Source organism: Bison bison, unplaced genomic scaffold (assembly GCF_000754665.1).
Source record: "Bison bison bison isolate TAMUID 2011002044 unplaced genomic scaffold, Bison_UMD1.0 scf7180017864333, whole genome shotgun sequence".
NCBI lineage: Eukaryota > Metazoa > Chordata > Mammalia > Artiodactyla > Bovidae > Bison > Bison bison.
This window is the reverse complement of record NW_011494905.1, coordinates 3,039,605-3,060,961: the sequence shown is the minus strand read 5'-3', so window position 1 is coordinate 3,060,961 and position 21,357 is coordinate 3,039,605. Positions and strand designations below refer to the sequence as shown.

At 46.6% G+C, this 21,357-nt stretch overlaps 1 protein-coding gene across 1 annotated transcript; it reads left to right on the top strand.

The window, feature by feature from the left end:
• Positions 1-13,367: 13,367 nt before the first annotated feature.
• Positions 13,368-17,102, top strand: RTP2 (receptor (chemosensory) transporter protein 2). The gene is made up of 2 exons (XM_010853922.1): positions 13,368-13,531; positions 16,595-17,102. Exons 1-2 carry the CDS (start codon positions 13,368-13,370, stop codon positions 17,100-17,102), a joined length of 672 nt encoding a protein of 223 aa, XP_010852224.1.
• The last annotated feature ends 4,255 nt before the right edge of the window (positions 17,103-21,357 follow it).

Below are 21,357 nucleotides of genomic sequence, written 5' to 3'. Positions count from 1 at the left end.
TACTTGCAACAGGCAGGTTGATTAAATAACAAGCATGCTTAGAATCAGAATCACAGAATAGCACACCTGTACAGGCCTTAGCAATTAGGATCTTAGTCTGAAGAAAGAAGTAAAAATGTTAGTCACTCAGTTGTGTCTGACTCTTTGTGACCCCAAGGACTGTAACCCACCAGGCTTCTCTGTCTGGAATTTTCCAGGCAAGGACACGAGTGGATTGCCATTCCCTTCTCCAGGGGATCTTTCCAACCTGGGAAATGAACCCAGGACTTCTGCATTGCAGGCAGATTCTCTACTGTCTGAGCCACCAGGGAAGCTTGGGATTCTGGGCTGTGTGCATGCTAAGCCACTTCAGTCATGCCCAACTCTTTGAGACCCTATTGACTGAAGCCCTTCAGGCTCCTCTGTCCATGGGATTTTCCAGGCAAGAATACTGGAGTGGGTTGCCATGTCCTCCTCCAGGGGACCTTCTCAGGCCAGGGATCGAACCTGTGTCTCCTGCATTGACAGGTAGGTTCTTTACCACTATCACCACCTGGGAAGCCCAGATTTTAGTCTATGGGTGCCAAAACCAGGGGAAAGGCAACAAGCTTAATGTCACACCCAGAATTTTTAACAAAGAGGTCTGTCTCCTGACAGCCAGGTGGTTTGTAATGTGGTCCCAGCCTCCAGGGAGTGTGCGGTCACTTGGAAAGACAAAACATGGACAAACATGGAAGTAAAATCACAAAGAAACACGAGACATGCCATTGTGGCTAAAAAAATGATGTTCCTGACTATTGGGAGGGGGGAGGGGTGTGGCTTTGAGGATTCCAAAATGCTAGAAATGGCAAGCTGCTCTTTAGGGCAGCACAGGGTAGCAGGCCTGTGGAGCTGGGGCTGGGTGGAAGCACTCCCGGGGCTGGTGCAGTCCTCCTCTTTTCTGTGGGACTGCAGTGCCTCCTTCCGTCTGCGAAGATCTCTCCTCCCTGGTATCACCCGTAGCAGCCATCTCTGGAGGTGGTTGGTTTCCTAGGGCTGCCTTAATAAAGCACCAAAAACTAAGTGGCTTGGACTCAGGAGTGGGTTGTTCTACAACTCTGAGAGCGAGGAGTTGGCAGGCTTGCTTCCTTTTGAGCTCAGTGAAAAGAAAATGAAAGTCACTTAGTTGTGTCCTATTCTTTGCAACACTGTGGACTATATGGTCCATGGAATTCTCCAGGCCGGGACACTGGAGTGCGTAGCTGTTCCCTTCTCCAGGGGATCTTCCCAACTCAGGGATTGAACCCAGATCTCCCGCATTGCAGGCAGATTCTTTACCAGCTGAGCCACCAGGGAAGCCCAAGAATACTGCAGTGGGTAGCCTATCCCTTCTCCAGTGGATGTTCCTGACCCAGAAATGGAACCAGGGTTTCCTGCAGCTCAGTGAAGCAGGATCTTATTCCAGTCCTCTCCTTTTGCTTCCATTAGTTTACTGGAAACCCTTGTGACTCCTTGGCTTGTAGAAGCGTCACCTTGATCTCTGTCTTCATCTTCACTTGGCATTCTCCCCGTGTGTATGTGTGTGTATCTGTGTCCATATTTCCCTTTTTAATACAGACACCAATCAAATGGGAGTAGCACCCACCATACAGACTTCATCTTCACTAATTATATCTGCCAAGATCCTATTTCCAAATCAGGTCACATTTTGAGGTATTGGGGGTTAGGATTTCAACACAAGAATGGGGGTGCATACTTCAGTCCATGGGCCTCCCAAGTGGTGGTGGTGGTAAAGAACCCATCTGCCAAAGTAGGAGATGCAAGAGACATGGGTTTAATCCCTGGGTTGGGAAGATCCCCTGGAGAAGGAAATGGCAACCCACAGCACTATTCTTGCCTGGGAAATCCCACGGACAGAAGAGCCTGGTGGGCTACAGTGCATGGGGTCTCAAGTGTCAGGCATGACTGAGCGCACACAGCACAGTGGCAGCAATTCAGCACATGACAGGAATTATCTGTGGGAGGGGATGGTGAGACGCTCTCAGAAGCGGCAGCCCCCACACGTCTTCTTTACACTTTCTCTTTACTGTCTGAGGTGAAGGGAACTAAGGTTTTGAGGGACTTCTTGACTCTCGGCACAGGGCTTTGCACGGTGGCCTCAGTCCCGTCACAGCAAAGCACTGCAGAGGGTGGGGAGGGGCGTTTACTTGACCTCTCCCAGACAAGAGGTCACTTGTTAGGAGTCAGGCAGTACCTCTTCTCTTTTCCTTCTCACCACCTGTCTCTCTTATCAATGGCGGCCGTAGGGGAGGGAAGGAAGTGTGTCTCATCTCAGAAGAGCACAAGAAAACAAAGTCACTAAGCTCAGTGAGTAAGGACACTTCCAGTATGCAGAGGGGAGAAAGCTCTAGGAGTCACGGGAATCTCTGCAGAATAGGGATCTCTGAGAATATGTATTCAGATTGTTACAGGTTTGATAAAAGTCCCCTAACAGGAACAGGAGACTATTATAGTTAGTGGTATTTTGAAAAGTCCTGGAGAGTTTGTGCTGACCCTGGTGGTGACCTAATCCAGACCTCTGCCACAGTGAGCATGTAAAGATACTGCTGCCCGCTGCCTGGTGAGAGGTGAGAATCTCGACTCTCATCCAGCATCTTCACCGTACATAGAAGGACGCCAAGTGACACTAAGTAAAGATTCTAGGAGGACTCAGACACACCTTTCCCAGTACCTACACCAGTATTCTTTTCAGTAAAATCACTGCCATGATTTTCTATTTCTAAACCTGAGTGCAGCCACTAAATGATTGTCTTCTTCCTATGTCTTCCTATATGGCATCACTTCTTCAGTGTGGCCTGAGGGGAGTGAAACTTGAGCCAAGATTTATAAAGAGGAGGAACTCAATTGGATTGAATGAAGGATTTTCACATAGATGTTTAAGGATGGGATGGGCTTTGAGGTGGCTTCTGGACTCACTTCTGAGGTGACGAAGCAGAAAATGCACAGTGAGGTGGCAGTAACTTTGACTTGCGTGGAGAATTGAACTAAATCACTCTAAGATCCCGTTCAAGCTTGAGATTTTTCTAAGATCCCATCCCATTGAGAAACTGGTTCTGATCACGGAAAGAGTCAAGAGCATGGGTCTGTTTATGAATCTCAAAAGAGAAAAGAGCATGACCACATGAGTCTGGGGCTATTTTGTGTAGGATGAACAGCTTCTGTACCCCTAAACTGAGCTGCATTCTAGGGGTGGCCTGTGTCCCTCCTTTTTTCTTGGAGGTTCACACACAGCATTTCTTGAGAGTGGGACTATACCTCATCTCCCGCTATTCCTACCTGGAGCTCCCTATCTTTTAGTCTCATGGAGAAATGCATCGTTTTCCCAACATATCAGTCTTCAGTGTCCTTGTATATATCACAGCTTCTGCTTAGCATGTCTTTTTTTCTTACTTTCCCTCACCCTGGGAACTCTTTAAAGACCATACATTCATGAATTTTCTCAGCCTGGAAAACCGTGAGCATCTGTATAGCTTTCTTGAATGGCAGACTGAAAGAGTGAGTATGTGATTACGTGTTGCAGTTGGTTTTTTAGCTCTTCTGGCACCCAGATTACGAGGCAGTTCTATTAGTGCAGTCTAGCAAATAGCCACAAGATGGCAGGGTAGACCAAGCCGTGAAGGCCACAGGGGCCACTGGTTCCAGAGAAAGACAGTGTAAATGAGTATCTCAGTGGCAAGTCTTGTTCACCTCTCTGCGACCTCATGGACTGTAGCCTGCCAGGTGCCTGTGTCCATGGAATTTTTCAGGCAGGAATACTGGAGCGGGTTGCCATTTCCTACTCCAGGGGATCTTCCCAGAGATCAAGAGATCTTCCCAGAGACAACCATGTCTCTTGGATCTCCTGCTTTGGCTGGTGGATTCTTTACCACTGTGCTACCTGGGAAGCCCCAAGATGTAAATGAGTCTGTGCAGTGTTTTTCTAATTGGCCTCTTATGCTTTGTGCTTCTTCCCTTTCTATGACCCTCCTTCCTCAGCAAAGTTATGCAACAGAATTGGCTGGTGGCCCATGGGATGTGACTCGAGGTCCTTTGGCCCTCAAATCGCTCCTTCGGAGACCTACTTGGGAGTGTAAATTTCCACTCAGGAAGTCGTTCCTTTGAGTTTAGCTTTTGCAGTTCTTCTTGGAAAGGAGGGGGGCGGGTCATAGGAGATGACACTAATAAGAATAACTAACTTTAGAGATCACCAGGAGCTCTCATTTCCAAGAGCTCACTTAATCTTCAATGCCATCTTGCCAGTCAAGAAAGAATCCATTTGGCAGATGAAGAATCTGAGGCTCAGAAAGGAAAACACATGAAGAATAAGCGGTGGGCTGGGAGTGGAAACTTTGCCTTCCAGCTTGCGGTCGGTGGTTGCTCACGTAGACAGTACCTTTGTGCTGGGTGGTGAGGTAAAGATACATTCTGCATCATCGTGCTATCTTCATGTGCCCTAGTGCATGGCTTCTCGGTACAACACAGGCTCGGAAGAGAGTTCAGGATCTCAGAACTAGAATTCTTTTCCATTTAAAATAAAAATTTTTAAGGAAGACGGAGAGGAAACGGAGAGGCATGGCATGGAACACAGCATGACACGGCAACAGCAGCCTCATGTCAGAGTGTGGCCCTGAACTCCGGGGCCTGGCGTCAGGGGTGGACTGGCTGCCTTACTGCTCGCTTTCCATGCGGAGGGCCTGGTGAGGCACCATAAACTGTGCTCTCCTAGTCATATTCAGTGACCCCGGGTAGGGGTGTGTGTGTGTTGGTGTGGGTGTGACATCAGCCAATCCCTGCTGATGTGGACTTCACACAGTGCTATCCCAGGCAAACAAGTGCTATCCTTGGCCTTTACTCAAGGTCTTTGTTCTTGGTCAGGAAGCTTCTTCTGGTCTTCAGGTTCTGGCTCTAAATGCAAAGACAGTCCAGGATTGTCTCCCAAGCCTCTTCAAGAAACCATGACTCTGGCTTTTCCAGCCTATGTAACTGGGAGATGGGAGACAGCGGTGGGTAATTTCTCTCGCTGGGGGTATCCTGGGACTAGAATTCAGGCATCCAGACCCCAGAGTTCTAATTGCTGGAGGCTGGCCCCTTCTCATCTGCTGTTCCCAGTATTTTCTGCATCCAGGAGACCAACACTTACACACCCAGGCTTTGGGGCTTCCCTGCTCAAGCCTTCTTTTACTGTCACAGTTCAAGAGGGGCTTACAAAAACTCTACTTAACAGTTCCCATGGGGCTTCAAGTTCATACATAATTATAATTCATAATTGCTAAGGCATAATCTTTCTTTTAAAAATAACTTATTCCTATGTGTTTAATTTTGAAATTAATACCAGTGAAGTGCAGCAAAATTTGGAAAACAGTGATGACAATAATAATGATACTAAATAACATTTAATGAATATTCACAATGTTCTAGGATCATTAAAATTTTTTTTTTTACTTTTAAATGATTATAGATTAATGGTAAAGAATCTGCCTGCAATTTGGAAAACCTGGGTTTGATCCCTGGATTGGGAAGATCCCCTGGAGAAGGGAATGGCTACCCACTCCAGTATTCTTGCCTGGAGAACTCCATGGACAGAGGAGCCTGGTGGGCTACAGTCCATGGGGTCTCAGAGTCGGACATGACTGAGTGACTTTCACTTTCACTTCTAGGATCTTTAAAAAAATTTTTTTTTAATTTTTAAATAATTATAGATTCATAGGAAGTCACAAAAGTCGTACATAGAGGTCCTGTGTACCCGTCTTCCAGTTTCCCCCAGTGGTAAAGTATTATGTTTCTATAAAGGTGTTTGTCTCTCAGTTGTGTTGTGACCACATGGACTGTAGCCCACCAGCCTCCTCTGTCCATGGGATTCTCTGGGCAAGAATACTGGAGTGGGTAGCCATTCCCTTCTCCAGGGCATCTTTCTGACCTAGGGGCTGAATCTGGGTCTCCTGAATTGCAGGCAGATTCTTTACTGTCTGAGCCACCAGGCCTAATATCAAAGTCAGGACGGTGATTCAGTTGGTGTAACCATAGATCTTATTCATATCTTGCCAGTTTTACATGAATTGGTGCATGCACATGTGTGTGTGTGTGTGTGGATAGCCCTGTGCAATTTTATCTCCTGTATAGATTTATGGCCACCACAATCAAGACACACAACTGTGCCATCACCACAAAGCTCCCTCGTGCTACTCCTTCAGTTATCCTCTTTCTCTCTTCATCCCTAATCCCTGACAACTACTATCTGTTCTCCATCTGTATAAATTCATCATTTTCAGAATGTTTCATAAATGGAACATACTAATAGTAATAAAATACAGTGAAATAGTAATAATAAATGCCAATTGTGGAGCATTCACTATGTGCCAGGGGCATTCACTATGTGCCTTTAGCTTTGTATAAGTATGAACTCATTGATCCTCTCAATACCATTGCAAAGTGTCCATTACTATCCCTACTTTATGGACATGGAAACAGATAATCACCCAATTTTATGCTGCCAGTAACAGGCAGAACTGAAATTAAATACAGATATGGCTCTAGAATTTGAGGTTTTAACTGTAATATTACACCATCTCTCAAAATATATTCAATACAAAATTTAAAAGCCTAAATACAGAAAAGTACAATAAAGAAAGGGCAACAGCAGCCTCAGAAAATGTCAAAGGTTTGGTACCATTACAGACTGCATTCTCTCAGAACAATGCAATTGAGTTAAAAATCAATAACAAAATGAGAACTGGAAAAATCCCATTTATCTGTAAAAAAAAAAAAAAAAATCAACAAAACCCTAAAACAATTCATGGGGCAGAGAAGAAGAGATGGAGCTTATTCTAGCAAGAGGGCCACAGGTTCATGGATAGAATGTCATTGCAGTGAAGGTACGATTGTTTCCAGACCACAAAGGCAACTCTATGCTGCCTCAGGCTGAGTCTGGAAGGGCAGGGACTGTGTTTTGTTTACCCCAGTAGCCTCAGAGCTTCACTCTGCATTGACAGGGAGTCAATCAATAACTGTCTATTTATGAATTAAAAAATAGATCTCACGGTGGACAATATCTATAGTCCCTTGAATCCATAAGACAAAGCTGGAGGAAGCTACGCTACCAGAAGCAAAATCACACTGAAACACAGATAGATGTCGGTAGGAACAGTAAAATTAAGGACCGGACATCTGTATTAGGGTTTGTGAGAGCACTTTGTTTTTCATGGTGCCTCTAGACACTAAAATCTCATCAGTGAACAGAGCTGGGGGAGGTGAGCACTTCTGACATTTGGAAATAGAAGATAAGAATGAAAGTGATCGATCTGAGGTTATCACCAATTTGAGATAAGTATACAGGTCTCTGTCTCCCCATGGAAAGGTTTATGCCAAGAGTAGACCCTTCACATTGCCAGAGACTATTTGCCTGAACTTTTAAGAATCCCGAAGTCGAAAACTCAAGAAATGTATACAAAAGCTTACTGCCTTTTACTGGAATCACAGATTGCCAAAGCCTGACCTCATGTCACAAATTAACCACTTTTTTTCAGCTTTTGATAGTCTATTTTTACACAGAGGCAGTATCGTAATGATGTCACAAGGTACGGTGTGGGCAGCAGCACGTGCGAGGCTCAAGGGAACGCTGCAGCTGAGGGGTTGATGGCTGGAGCCAGATGGGGTGCCTGAACACAGGCTCGGGAATAAGGCTCTGTGTTTCATCAGTCATTATATACCAAACTAGAAATATGTCAGTGCTATACAACACTTAAAACCGTTACACTCCCTTTTAAATTTAAACACGTTTTATAGTCAAATAAAGTAAAATTTTTACCAATAATAACTGGACAAAATAGTGAAGGGCAGGGAGAGGTAGGGACAAGAGAATGTAGAACTTTGGCCTATTCTTTAATACATTGTTGTACTGCTTGACATTTTATAGTGAGGTTATTACTTTTAATAAATCTGGACCTAGGGACAAGCTTAAAGGATAAAATGTACATATTGGTAAGCCAGATTGTTTGGGTCCAAATCTTGGAACTGTCACTGATTAACTAAGTGCATGAGTGCAAGCTCAGTCGCTACTGTCGTGTCCAGCTCTTGTGAGCCTATGGAGTAAAGCCCACCAGGCTCCTCTGCCCATGGGATTCTCCAAGCAAGAATACTGGAGTGGGTTGCCATGTCCTCCTCCAGGGGATCTTCCTAACCTAGGGATCGAACCTGAGTCTCCTGCGTCTCCTGCATTCCAGGCTGATTCTTTACAGTTGAGCCACTGGGGAAGCCCATTAACTAAGTGACTTCCAGTATATAACCTAGACTTCTGATACTTCAATTTCCTCATATGTAATACGGGGATAATAATTAGATTATCAACCTCATAGAATTCTTGTGTGTTTAAATTAATTAACATATGTAAAGTACTAAGAAAAACTCATGATGCAAAGTAAGCACTCTGTCACTATTAACTTTTACTATAATTAAGGCTAATCAGGATTTTCCTTCCAACTAGATTTTAAGGTGAAGAAATAATCTGCTTGTTTTCTTGTTTCATTGTGTCCTTAGCTGTTTCCTGATGTCTCAAGAACTGGTTTATGACTTCTGCTGTTTCTTATATCATATAAAGTCTCTTGGAAGAATGACTTGGACTCCCATATGGAAACTGAAGCTACCCATGAGTTTGGTGTTGTACTCTGACCAGTTTACATCAATAGGTTCCCTTGGACATTGAAGCCATTCTGGATTGAAGCTTAGAGTTCCCTCACCCTCTTGGATTTGACTTAATTGTGCAGAGAGCAACACAGATTAAATAATTATAATGTATTTTGCACCTTTGGTTACTTTATCATCACAGAACTTACTCTCCAGTATAAATTATTTTTCAAACTCTTTTTTCCCCATCCTTACTGGCATCAGTTCACATTAAGATTTTCCTGTCCTTCTATGCGTGATGTGTGCTCAATCATGTCTGATTCTTCGCAACCCCCAAAACTGTAACCCACCAGGCTCTTCTGTCCATGGGATTTCCCCAGCAAGAATACTTGAGTGAGTTGCCATTTCCTTCTCCAGGGGATCTTCCTGATCCAGGAATCAAATCCACATCTCCTGAGACTCCTGCTTCGGCACATGCATTTTTACCATTGAGCCACCTGGGAAGCTTTCCTGTCCTTCTATATTATCTTTTAAAAACTAAGTAGTGGACATTTCTCTCCTTCTGACATGGCCCACACTGTGGAGTGTGTTTCTTTCTAAATAAATCTACTCCTTACCTATCACTTTGTCTCTCACTGAATTTTTTCTGTGATGAGACATCAAGAACCTGAGCTTCATAAAGTCCTGAGACCACACACCCTAACACCACACAAAAATAAGCTCAAAATGGATTAAAGATCCAAATGTAAGGCCAAACACTGTAAAACTCTTAGAAGAAAACAGGTAGAGCACTCTGACATAAATCGCAATAAGACTTTTAAATCCACCTCCTGAAGTAATGAAAAAAAAAAGAAAACAAATGGGCCCTAATTAAACTTAAAACCTTTCACACAGCAAAGGAAACCATAAACAAAATGAAAACACAACCCTCCAGAATAAGAGAAAATATTTGCAAATGAAGTAACTAACAAGGGATTAATCTCCAAAATATACAAACAGCTCATGCAGCTCAATATAAAAGAACAATCAGAAAATGTTCAGAATATCTAAATAGACATCATATGTCATTTCTCCAAAAATAACATATGATGGTTAAAAAGTACACCATCACTAATTATTAGGAAAATGCAAATCAGAACTATAATAAGGTATCACTGCACACCGATCAGAATGGCCATCATCAAAAACTCTACAAACAATAAATGGTGCAGAGGATGTGCAGAAAAGGGAACCCTCCTACACTGTTGGTGGGAATGTAAACTAATACAGCCACTATGGAGAACAATATAGAGGTTCCTTAAAAAACTAAAAATAGAACTACCATATGATCCAGCAATCCCACTCCTAGGCATATATCGGAAGAAAGCCATAATTTGAAAAGACACATGCACACCAAGACATGGAAATAGTCTAGATGTCCGTCGTGGCAGAGGAATGAATAAAGAAGATGTATATACAATGAAATACTATTCAGCCATAAAAAAGAATGAAATTTTGCCATTTACAGCAACATGGATGGACCTAAAGACCTAAATACTGAATGAAGTAAGTCATACAGAGAAAGAGAAATATCATGATATTGCTTATATGCAGAATCTAAACAAAGAAATAGAGTTACAGATGTAAAAAATAACCTAATGAACCCTGTAAGTCTCAATAGTTGGTTCAGATCAGTAATGGCAGTCTTTGGAAATACTAAAAGAGGTATTTCTTTCTAAACCTATTGTCAACTTTATTAGTTATGTTATGTTAATAAGGAAGTATAAGTTTACCTCCCCCACAAAAGATCCTGATGTGTTTCATGCTGTTCAGTTTACATGTAAGAGATAGAAAATTTAAAAATTGTCATTTTCCCCCCTCTAGAGGTTACAGTTGGAATAAAACTGAAGTCAAAGTGAAAAAAAGAAAATAAACTTACAATTAACAGTGGGTAAGGCAGGAGGGATAAGTTGGAAGAATCAGATTGACATATACATACTACTATGTCTAAAATGACAACTAGTAAGAATCTATGGCATAGCACAGGGAACTCTACTCAATACTCTGTAATGGCCTAGAAGAGAAAGGACTCTAAAAGAGAGTGGATATATGTAAATGTGTAACAGATTCACTTTGCTGTACACCTGAAACTAACATAATATTGTAGATCAACTCTACTCCAATAAACATTTTTTTAAAAATATGGCCGCCCTGCAGAGTGAAACTGCCAGTGTGTGATGTGGCCACAGCTGCATTAGTGAGCTCTTACACTGGCTCCAACCCTGTGCTCTTTGCAGACAAGTGAGGTTGCAATTGTGAGGTGTAATTTGGTTGTATCACAAGCTATTTCTTCTTGAGAGAAAACAGGACTGTGATACAGAAGGATGACTTATATTGACTTCTGCTTAGAGTGCTCCCACTCAAATTAAGTCTCATTCTAGGCCTAAGGGGATTGCATCATTTGAGTAAAAGCAAGCAAGTGAATCCTGACAATCCTGCCGTCTATCTTTTTGTTTTTTATTCATTGTCATTTGTTCTGAGAACAATGACATAGTATATTCAAGAGAGTAACTCCTGGCACATGGCTCTGGGCTGGGCCATGGGCTCCTCAACTCATTCAGTGCCCAGGATTCCCGGGAACTCCCAGCCTGCCTGCCTGGTAACTGACTGTTAAGAGCACCTCCTTCGAGGAGCGAGCCGCCCAGTCCTGAGCCCAGGAATTTCCTTGGCCAAATCATTTCCATTTCTGGGCAGAACCTGTTTTAATTCAGCGTCACGAGATTTCAGGTAAGAGATGAGGAGCTCAATGAGGAAATCAGATATTTAAAAATAAAGAGTAGCTCCCCACCCCCTACCCCCCCACAAAAAAATAAAGGGTCTCTCTAGTGCTCTCAGTCAAGGTCTCTAAGTCACAGTTTTGTCTTTCTGAGGTCTTCAGCACACAGCTGGTAGAGGACACGTCCCTCTCTGAGAGGCGTTCCAATGGTGTTTCCCATGACCCTACCTGAGGTGAACAGCACTCAGGGCAAAGACCCAAGTCTGGAGTTCAACACTGAAAGCTTTCTTTCTGGCTCCTTTTAGTTCTGCATGCTCTTCACTCTGTGATCCAATTTCCTGGTTGAAGAACCGAAGGATGACTACAGCCAGTGTACATGTGTGCTAAGTCGCTTCAGTTGTGTCTGACTCTTTGCAACCCTATGAACTGTAGCCCACCAGGCTCCGCTGTCCATGGGATTCTCCAGACAAGAATACTGGAGTGGGTTGCCATGCCCTCCTCCAAGGGATCTTCCTGACCCAGGGATCGAACCTGCATCTCTTATGTCTCCTGCATTGACAGGTGGGTTCTTTACCACTAGTTCCACTTGGGAAGCCCAGACTATAGCTGGAAAAGCCCTTCTATCACAGCCTGCCCGGTGAGGTGAGAAGACTGAGCTCCACTGTGGGAAATGACAGAATTCTAAGACCATGCAGACCTTGGGGCAGAGCTGGAGTCAGCTGCCAAGTCGCCTTATCTTTTCCCTGCTGAGGCTGCCTCTCTCCAGCAACGGTGCCTTCGTTTGGATTATGCAAATATGGGGCCAAGTTCCCTGCTAGTCTCAAAAGTATTTAAATTGGGCATCAGGGAGCTGTGGGTACTCTATTGCCTGCCTCTTTCAGCAGCAGCAGAGGCAGCAGTAGCCATCAGCACAGAACCAGCTTGCTCCCCTAGCAGCTGCCTGGGATTAGGAACCGAATACAAGCTCAACAATTCTATGAATTTCTGAATTTACAATGTTATCACCATGCTTCTCACAGCATATGAAGTTATATTCTATCTCACCAACTGGTCTGTGAGCTCCCCAAGCAAAGGAACCACATGTCACCTCTTTCTCAATGTGTCACTTCCCTTATGTGTCAGGAGTGCAATAGTACTGCAATAAAGACCCTGATGCTGAGAAAGATTGAGAGCAGGAGGAGAAGGGGGCAACAGAGGATCAGATGGTTGGATCGCATCACCGATTCAATGGACATGAGTTTGAGCAAACTCTGGGAGACAGTTAAGGACAGGGAAGCCTGGTGTGCTGCAGTTCATGAGGTCACAGAGTCGGACATGACTTAGTGACCAAACAGCAACAAAATGAACATATAGGTTTGGGTTTGGTGGAGCTGAATCTGGCTCATGGATGAGCCACTTGGAGGTGTATAAACCTCAGCCTCCTGATCTGGGTGAAGCAGCGGGGGTAATCCCTGCCTTGGCCAGAGCACAGGTCAAGCAGCTAGTGCTTGGTACGTGGTAAATGATGGTTCCAGCACATCAGGGGATGTGGGTGCCATAGGCGCTGCATTTCCCAGTCCCTCGTTTCTCTGTGGTCCCCTAGGGTGTCCCAGTCACCATAGTACATGAAGTGGAGAATGCCTGGAAGACTGGTAGGGGTGAAGCAGAATCACCAAATCATCCTTGCCTCCTGGAGACCTGGGAAGCCTGGGTGAGTGTGGTCCGGGGCTCAGCCCCGACCCTGCTCACTGCCCTTGCATCACTGCCCAGCCCTGCATCCCCAGCCTAGCTCAGGGCCCTGGGACTCCCCTTTGGGACTTCCCTCTTCCCCAGCCCCGGCCTCAGCTGCCATGGCAACAGGTACCAGGGTGACAAAGGAGGTTGCTGGGTCCTGTTTCCTTCTGGTCCTGACAAGGAAGCTTTCCAGCCTCAGAGATTGCACTGCTCTGCACCACCTGGCTGTTTTCTGTGTTCTCGCTCAGGTTGAGCTCAAACTCCCAGCTCTGCCAACAGGACCATGTGCACCAGCCTGACCACTTGTGAATGGAAGAAAGTCTTCTATGAGAAGATGGAGGTGGCCAAACCCGCTGACAGCTGGGAGCTCATCATAGACCCCAACCTCAAGCCCAACGAGCTGGCTCCTGGCTGGAAGCAGTACCTGGAGCAGCATGCCTCAGGCAGGTAAGAGGTGGGGTGTGAAGGGCTGTGGGGAGCTCTGTGGCACAGCCCGGGGGCACCTTCCAAGAGGAGGCAGAGATGCATGGAGCACAATTCTAGGGTCAACTCAGGTTAGAGGTTAGAGGCCAGAGAAGGAACTGCCAGGTGGGTCGAACCAGCTTTGATTCTAATCCCAGCTATACCACTAACTCCCTGAATGCTCCTAGCAAGTTGTATTCTGTCTCTAGGTCTGCATTTTCCATAGTAAAGAGCTGTGATTCTTCAATGCTCCTGCAGTCTCTGACATTTTAAATGTTTTCACATGTTCCTGATTTCTTAAAGATTGGTAGGAACAAAGTGGAGGCAGCCATGTGGTCCATTGGGGAAAGCCTTAGCTCTTTCTGGTCCTAGGTCTGTGCAGTCAACTCAATGAAATCAGATTTGAATACAAAAGCATTTATTGTTCACCTGCTAAGCTCTAGAAACTGGCTTTGAAGCTAACAACTGTGAATTTGGGCAAATCCTTTTCCCTGTGTAGTTTTCGTTTTCACATTTGCAAAACCAGAGAGTGGGCCTGAAGTGATCAATCAAATCTCTTCCAGCTCTTTTACCTACAGGTCTGTGACAAAAAGATCTTTGGGCAGGAGTTCAGTAGATCCTCAGTGACTTCCCTGGTGGCTCAGATGGTAAAGCGTCTGTCTACAATGCGGGAGACCCAGGTTCCATCCCGGGGTTGGGAAGATCTGCTGGAGAAGGAAATGGCAATCCACTCCAGTACTATTGCCTGGAAAATCCCATGGACAGAGGAGCCTGGTAGGCTACAGTCCATGGGGTCGCAAAGAGTTGGACACGACTGAGTGACTTCACTTCACTTCAGTAGGTCCTCAGGGCACAGCATCGCATACGGTATAGGAGCTCCATGTCTTTCATACAGCAAGGGGTCCCTGGGTCAAGAGGACACATGCATCTGAAGTCCACTTGCCTCTCCCTCTTCTAGATCACGGTTGGGGTTGGGGCCAACAGAATGCCCTGCCCAAACTGCCTCAAGCTCATCTCCAGGGTTGATGTGGGACTCTTCCCTGGGTGGTGGCTGTGTTCTGGGGGTGTAAACAGAACCTGGACACACAGCTTGGGCTGTTCACACATGCTTGCTTGCCTGTGGAGTTCCTTGTGGCACTGGAGGTGGGACAGAAGGAGGCAGGCTGTGGGTGGAGAGCTTACACTTGAACTCCTTCCCCCAAACCTGCAAATGTTAGCATGATCCCGACTAGGACCAAAGACAGAGAGGCAGGGGTTAATTGGCTCATTTCAACTTAAACCCCCGCAAGACACATCTGATGGGCACCTGTTATCAGCTGGGCCCCAGCTCCGTCTCTGACTAGCTGCGTGTGTGCAGAGGGCTCTCTTTCCGTGAAATGAAAGGCTGACTAGATGATCCAAAGTTTCCCTCCTCCTGGCTCCAGTACTTTGAGATATAAGACCTGAGGTCTGGCTTGAGGGAGGGGAAAGATCTCCGGATTGGCTTGATTTTAAAAGGTGCAGAAGGAGGAGACTGACAATGTGAAGCTCTGAGTTGGCAAGTGGGAGGGGTGGAAGGGCTGGAAACTCAGGTGCAGGGACCCAGCAGGTTGGAGGCTGAGCCCCACAGGCTCGTGGCTCCTCTCGCCTCAGGGCTCAGCTGATCCTACTCCTGGCTTCCAGTTGGCCTCAGGCGGTGTTGGAGAAGCATCACCCTTGTGCATATTCTGCACAGAGACTTGCCCTACCTATAAGTGTTGGGACTCAGTAACCCTGCTGCCAAGCAGCTCTGGCCTAGCACGGGGAGGCAGGATGGAGGCGGACACTCCCTGCTGGCTCAGGGCCAATGAAGACGCTCTGGCCTGACAACCCTGCCTCAGGCTGCACTGGATCCTGTGCTGCGCTTGTGCTGTCTGTGGGCCCTAGGGTTTGGGGCCATGCTTGGCTTCATTTCCATTCCACAGTCTGGGCTGCGTGGTGCTTGGCATCACAGTAGGTGCTGTGCAGGACCTGTTGGACTGAACTGAGTTCTTCATCAGAGGTCCTTCAGGGCTATTTACAGGGGTCTTGGAGAGGGTCAGCAGTGAAGGCAGATGCAACTCAGTGGACCCAATACTGCCATACAGCCTCAAGGACAGGGCCCTGGAAGAGCTCTATCTCAGGGATGGAAGGAATTGCCATTGGCAGTAATGAGTTCTCTGTCATTGAAGATGTGCAAGCACTGGGGAGAGCTGAGATGAAGCCTAAGCCATATGAGTCCCAGGCCACTTCCCTTGTATTTCCTGAGGCCAAAACCCAAAGGGGCCTGGTTAGACAAAGCAGCCAGTGTGTATATAAATGTGATGTGTATATGTGTGTGGAGGGCCTGTGTGTACATAAATGTGCATGTGTGTATATGTGTGTGGAGGGGTATGCAAATCGGGATACACCTTCCCAACCTCTGCTGCAGCCCTGGATTGGGATCTAAGGATGATCTGTCAAGGGACAGGAGAGTGCCCTTTGTGAAGGTGCATGGACCAAACTCTATAGTCTTCCGCCCGCTGGCCCATCTCACCCATCTGCCTGCCTGTCCTGTGAATTCTCTGTGTTCTGTGTTTGAGACAGCTAGAGGCAAGTCTTTGCCCCAGAGCAGACAGGATGCATGAGTGAGATGTGTGGTCATCCCCTTTATCAGAGTCATGAGAGGGATGAGCAGGAGGATTCTTATTGGGCACAATTATCCTGCATTTCACAGGTGAAAAATAAGGTCCACACTGGCGAGAGTGACCCTGGGCAGCATCCAGACCCATGTCAGACCAAGGGAGGGTACACAGGAGGTAGGCTGGAGAGCAATGCTGGAGGCCAGATGGCTCCGGTGTCTGGCTTATGAGGATGCTATCCTAGGCCCAGGGGAGTTCTCCAAGAGGAGGCGGAGACGCAGGCTCAGGCACTAATGTACCCAGGGGGCAGTAAATACTCCACCTTGACTTCCAGGCCCAGGCGCCCAGTGCCCTTCCTTTCCAGTCTCCTCCAGGAGGGCTGTCTGGAAGGGAGGCCCACCTTGTCCATCCCTGTCTCTCTTCCCCGCAGGTTCCACTGCACCTGGTGCTGGCATACCTGGCAGTCAGCCAACGTGGTTATCCTCTACCACATGTACCTGGACCGCGCCCAGCGGGCGGGCTCGGTGCGCATGCGCGTCTTCAAGCAGCTGTGCTATGAGTGCGGCACGGCACGGCTGGACGAGTCGAGCATGCTGGAGGAGAACATCGAGAACCTGGTGGACAACCTCATCACCAGCCTGCGCGAGCAGTGCTACGACGAGGACGGCGGCCAGTACCGCATCCACGTGGCCAGCCGCCCGGATAGCGGGCCGCACCGCAGCGAGTTCTGCGAGGCCTGCCAGGAGGGCATTGTGCACTGGAAGCCCAGCGAGAAGCTGCTAGAGGAGGAGGCGACCTTCTCCGGTGCCTCCAAGTCAAGGGCCCAGGAGGGATCCGGCTACAACTTCTTCTCCCTTCGCTGGTGCCTCTTCTGGGCCTCCCTCTGTCTGCTCATTGTCTATCTGCAGTTCTCCTTCCGAAGGTCGACCTTCCTTTAGTGCAGCTGGTTGAGGGTGGGGGAGGGCTCGTGGGGATGAGAGTGGGGATGCAGGGAGTGCAGTTCTGGTCCTGCTTCTGCTACAGATTCAGTTTATGACGCTGGACAGCCCAGTTACCTCTCTGGACCTCAGTTTATTACCCTGCAGAATGAAAGTTGCTCCAGGAGGTATTTAATAATCCTTCCATTAAAACTCACAGTGATGGGGGCATGGGGAGAAGGGTCTAAGGTGGATTTAGAACTCTCTCCACGGCGGTGTTAGTACTTATCCCCCAGTGGGCAGCCCCTCCCTCCACCTCTACCCCTTATTCTGCTTCATTTCCATATGCCATATCCCCTTAGGACCCCCTTAGGTCGTCTTGTCCCTGCCTGATTCTCAAGGTCATCTTCAGTTGCTTCTGAGCATCCCACCATGGTTCCCTTTGGGGCGGGCTGTGGCTCCACTCAAGGCATCTTCAATCAATATTCAATGTGTCTTCACCCTGTCCCTCTCCTGGAGAGCCAGCTCCCACCATTCTGAAAGACACCATTTTTTTTTTTTTTAACTCTGATGCTAGAGCCTGCTTGGCTGGAATTATTTAGAACTGCACTGTCCAATACTGTTAGTCATTAGCCATACATGGCTAAGTTTAAATTAATTAAAATAAAATGAAAAATTCAGTTCCTCAGTTGTACCAGCCAAATGTCAAGGACTTAGTGGCTAGTGGTACTGTGCAGATATAGAACATGTTCACAGAAACTTCTACTGAATAGTATTTGTCTAGAATTTGGACTTCACATGTCAGTGTATGTGGTCTCATAAAATAAGAGGTGGGTACAGGTTTAAAGTATCTGCAGTCTGAAGCCTTCTGGGGACAGGGACAGGTGGTGGGGTACAGATACACAAATAAATATGTATCCTCTGCGCTCTGTCAGTTGACTGGAATTCTTGAATCCCAGTGTTACCTAAATTTATTTCCTGGGAAGGAGGCCTTGTAAACGTTCACCGCAAGTGATGGCTCTGTGTATGTCTGTGTGTGTGTTTGTGTGTGTGTGTGTTGGTTTGGGACTTGGGAGAATGTATTCCTGTGCTCTGTAGAAGTATGTGAGCTGTGGCACCACTGTTTACATGTGATGCAGTATGATGTGTGATATTGCCATCCTGTATGGAAATACCTTGTAGAAGAGTCTATAGCTGTTCTAAATGCCGGGGATGCTGAGGGAAAGGGCAGGTGAGGCAGATCTGGGAACGTGAATCCTCCAGGTGACAGTGGGGCTGTGTACCTCCGTTTAGGGCAGGCAATGACCAGGGGGACACAAGAACAGTGGAGACAGCGCCTGTCTGCCGGCCTCTCCCCCTTGCCCAGTCCACGAGATGGCCCCCGAGAGAGAACGCATTTGCTTTATCTGTCCTCTCAGGCATAGCTGTGACTTGGATGATTTGATTCATGATCTGGTATCAGATAACCCTCTGCTTATTATTATCTGGAATAGGAGAAGAAACTGCCATTCACACTCTGAGTAGTTTCTATAGCTCACCTTTAGAGCTTCTGCCCCAAGTGGGGCCTGCAAACTGAAGATGGGAGTTCAAGGTAATGTGTTTGTCTGGACGTGATTCCAGAGATGGGCTGCTGTGGACACTGCTGTCACCTGTACACTTATGTGCAGGCTGGCTTTACCCTTCTCTGGCTTTGGCAGAGGGCTTCCGGTGACTTGTCCAGATTCCTCCATGGACCTGCAAGAGCAGAGAGCTAGGCTGTCTGGGGAAATCGACATTTCTTCGACTGGGTGCAGTAGAGGCACAGGAAAAGTTCAGGCTGGTGCATTTATAAACTAGCGGGCATGTGGGGTTGTATTTACCTCTTCCAGTCACAGAGGAGGCTCAGCTGGGCCTGGGCCTCTGCAGAGCATGTGCCTCAGGGGTGTTGCTCAATCGCAGACATGAGGTGGCTCCTGGGAAGATGAACATGGCAGTCCAGGAATCATGAGGTTTCTTGAGGTCTCCAACTGTTCCCAGCTCGATAAAGCAGCACCAGCAGCATCTATTACTGAAACTGTGGTGTGTGAGGTGTGGTGTGTGAGGTTAGGGCTAGACTGCTGAGATTGCGTCAGGGGGAGACTCAGGCCTCAGGTGGATCAACAAAGGTAGAGCCTCTGAGGTGGGCCTGGGGGTTGAAGAGCCACTAAAAATGGAGTGGGTGAGGAGAATAGAGCAGATGGAATGAGACGAGATCTGGGGAAAATTTGAGATGAACGTCTTCTCCTTTAGCGATCTCTTCTTTTCAGTATTATAAGTACACCTGTATCTTCTTCATATTTAACTCAAATGAAACTTCCCCAACTTCACATCCCCTCTAACTACTACCAGGTATTTTAAAAAATTCCCTCAAAGACATGTTTCTCAAAGAGTAGGTTATATTTGTCCTCCTTAATTCTTGGGAGTCTCATTTCCATGTCCTTAAAACTGTCACCCTGCACCCCATTGCCAAACCATCTCTGTCTCACTGCTGCCTTTTGCTCTCCCTCCTTGAAGGTTCCAGGTCAGCATTTGCTCCTTAGTCTCCTATCTCTGTTTCCTCTCTGCTGCTATGGCATTCTTTCTCTCAGCATCCCTTACATTCCCCGGGATTCTCTCGCTCTGCTGATTTTCTATTATATACACCCCCCATGCTTTAGGTTTTCACTACATATGAACTTCTGGCTCTTATAGATTCTCTAACAATTTCTACTGAACTCCAGATCTCCAGATCAATTGACCTTTCCACCAGGAGTTGCCTCAGCATGACCAAAGCTGATCTCATCATTCTGCCATCCAAATTTGCTCCTCCTGTTTTAGAAATCTGGTATTTATCTCCTGACCTCTTGTACCACCCTTCCCCACCCTGGACAAATTGGTCACCATGCCCTGTTGATTGCTCTTCCCAAGTACTTCCAGGGTTGATCTTCTTGCTTTTCTTCCTGTTTACTGCTACCTAAACTCATCATTTGTATGCCTTACCTCTGTAGTCTCCTTCATTATCATCATGGCTGTAGCCTCCCCCACAGCCCATAGCCCACCCTCCACACTACCACTATCCCGGGGTAACTTTCTAATAATCTACATGGTTGAGTCATTCTCTTGCTTACCCTCTTTCCTGCTAATGGATGAAACTCTCATTAGCCAGCCGCACCTCATTTCCAGATACTCATAATACATATCATTTACTGAGGATGACTCAAGAAACACTTGCTGTTATAATCATTTTCTGTGTGTGAGGTGCTGTGCTAAGCCCCAGGAGAGGCCAGGACCTCACCCCTTGAAGCCACCTCTGCTACTGAATTTTGCATATTGTCACCATTTGCATGTGTGCCTGTCCCCCACTGTCTCTTGCTTTTCATCCCCAGGACCTGACACAAAGTCACTGCTTAATCAGGATGGTTGACTGACTAAATTCCTGTCTTGTTGCTGCAGTATTCTCTACCACACCTTTGTTCCCACCGAGAGCAATCCTGTGCGTCTCATGTATTGTGATACCCCAGCTGGAAGTAAAGGGAATGCAGACTTCATGTCAGCTAGTATTTCTAATCTCCCCTTAGTAACAGCCCGTGAACTAGGCACTATGATTATCCACACTTCCAGGGGGAAAACAGGCTTAGTGAGATGTCCAGTTTGTGAGCTGGTTAGTTTGTTACAGAACCCAGGATTCCAAGAAATAAAGAGCTAAATAAGCCCATTTGGGCTCAATATATTATATTTATTATATATATTGAGACTCAGCTCAGATCCTGGACAAAGACCACAGCACTTTGCCAGAGGGCAGAGGCACCCACGAACATTCGGATGACAGCTGGACCTGAAGGTGGTGGAGCGGGGGTAGGGTGGGTGGGGAGTCAGAGTCCGAGTTCTAAAACCTGGAAGCAGAAATGTCTGGAAAATGTGCAAAAATTGCCTGCTAGTTTGGCTGACAAGAGGTTTAGGAGAGAACTTTCTCAGATACTTGGTGTGAAATTAACCCTGTGGGCGCGGACGTTTGTCCCTGTGATGGGGAGTGGATATTTGTTCCTCATGTCTCATGAAGCCCATGTGGCCTGTCAAAAGAGGCTGTCTTCTTATTCTTGTTTTCTTTATTAATTCTTTTATACCCTGTAACAGCATCTGTGTTATAGGTGTTGCAAGAAGTCAGTGCACTGTAACCCCTGTGTGTCTCTTTCTGCTATTTTCACACCACGAAGTCAGTATACCTGGCTTTCATTAATTGCTGGTTGGCAGTTGTTTGCAGAGTATCTGATGAAGAGGA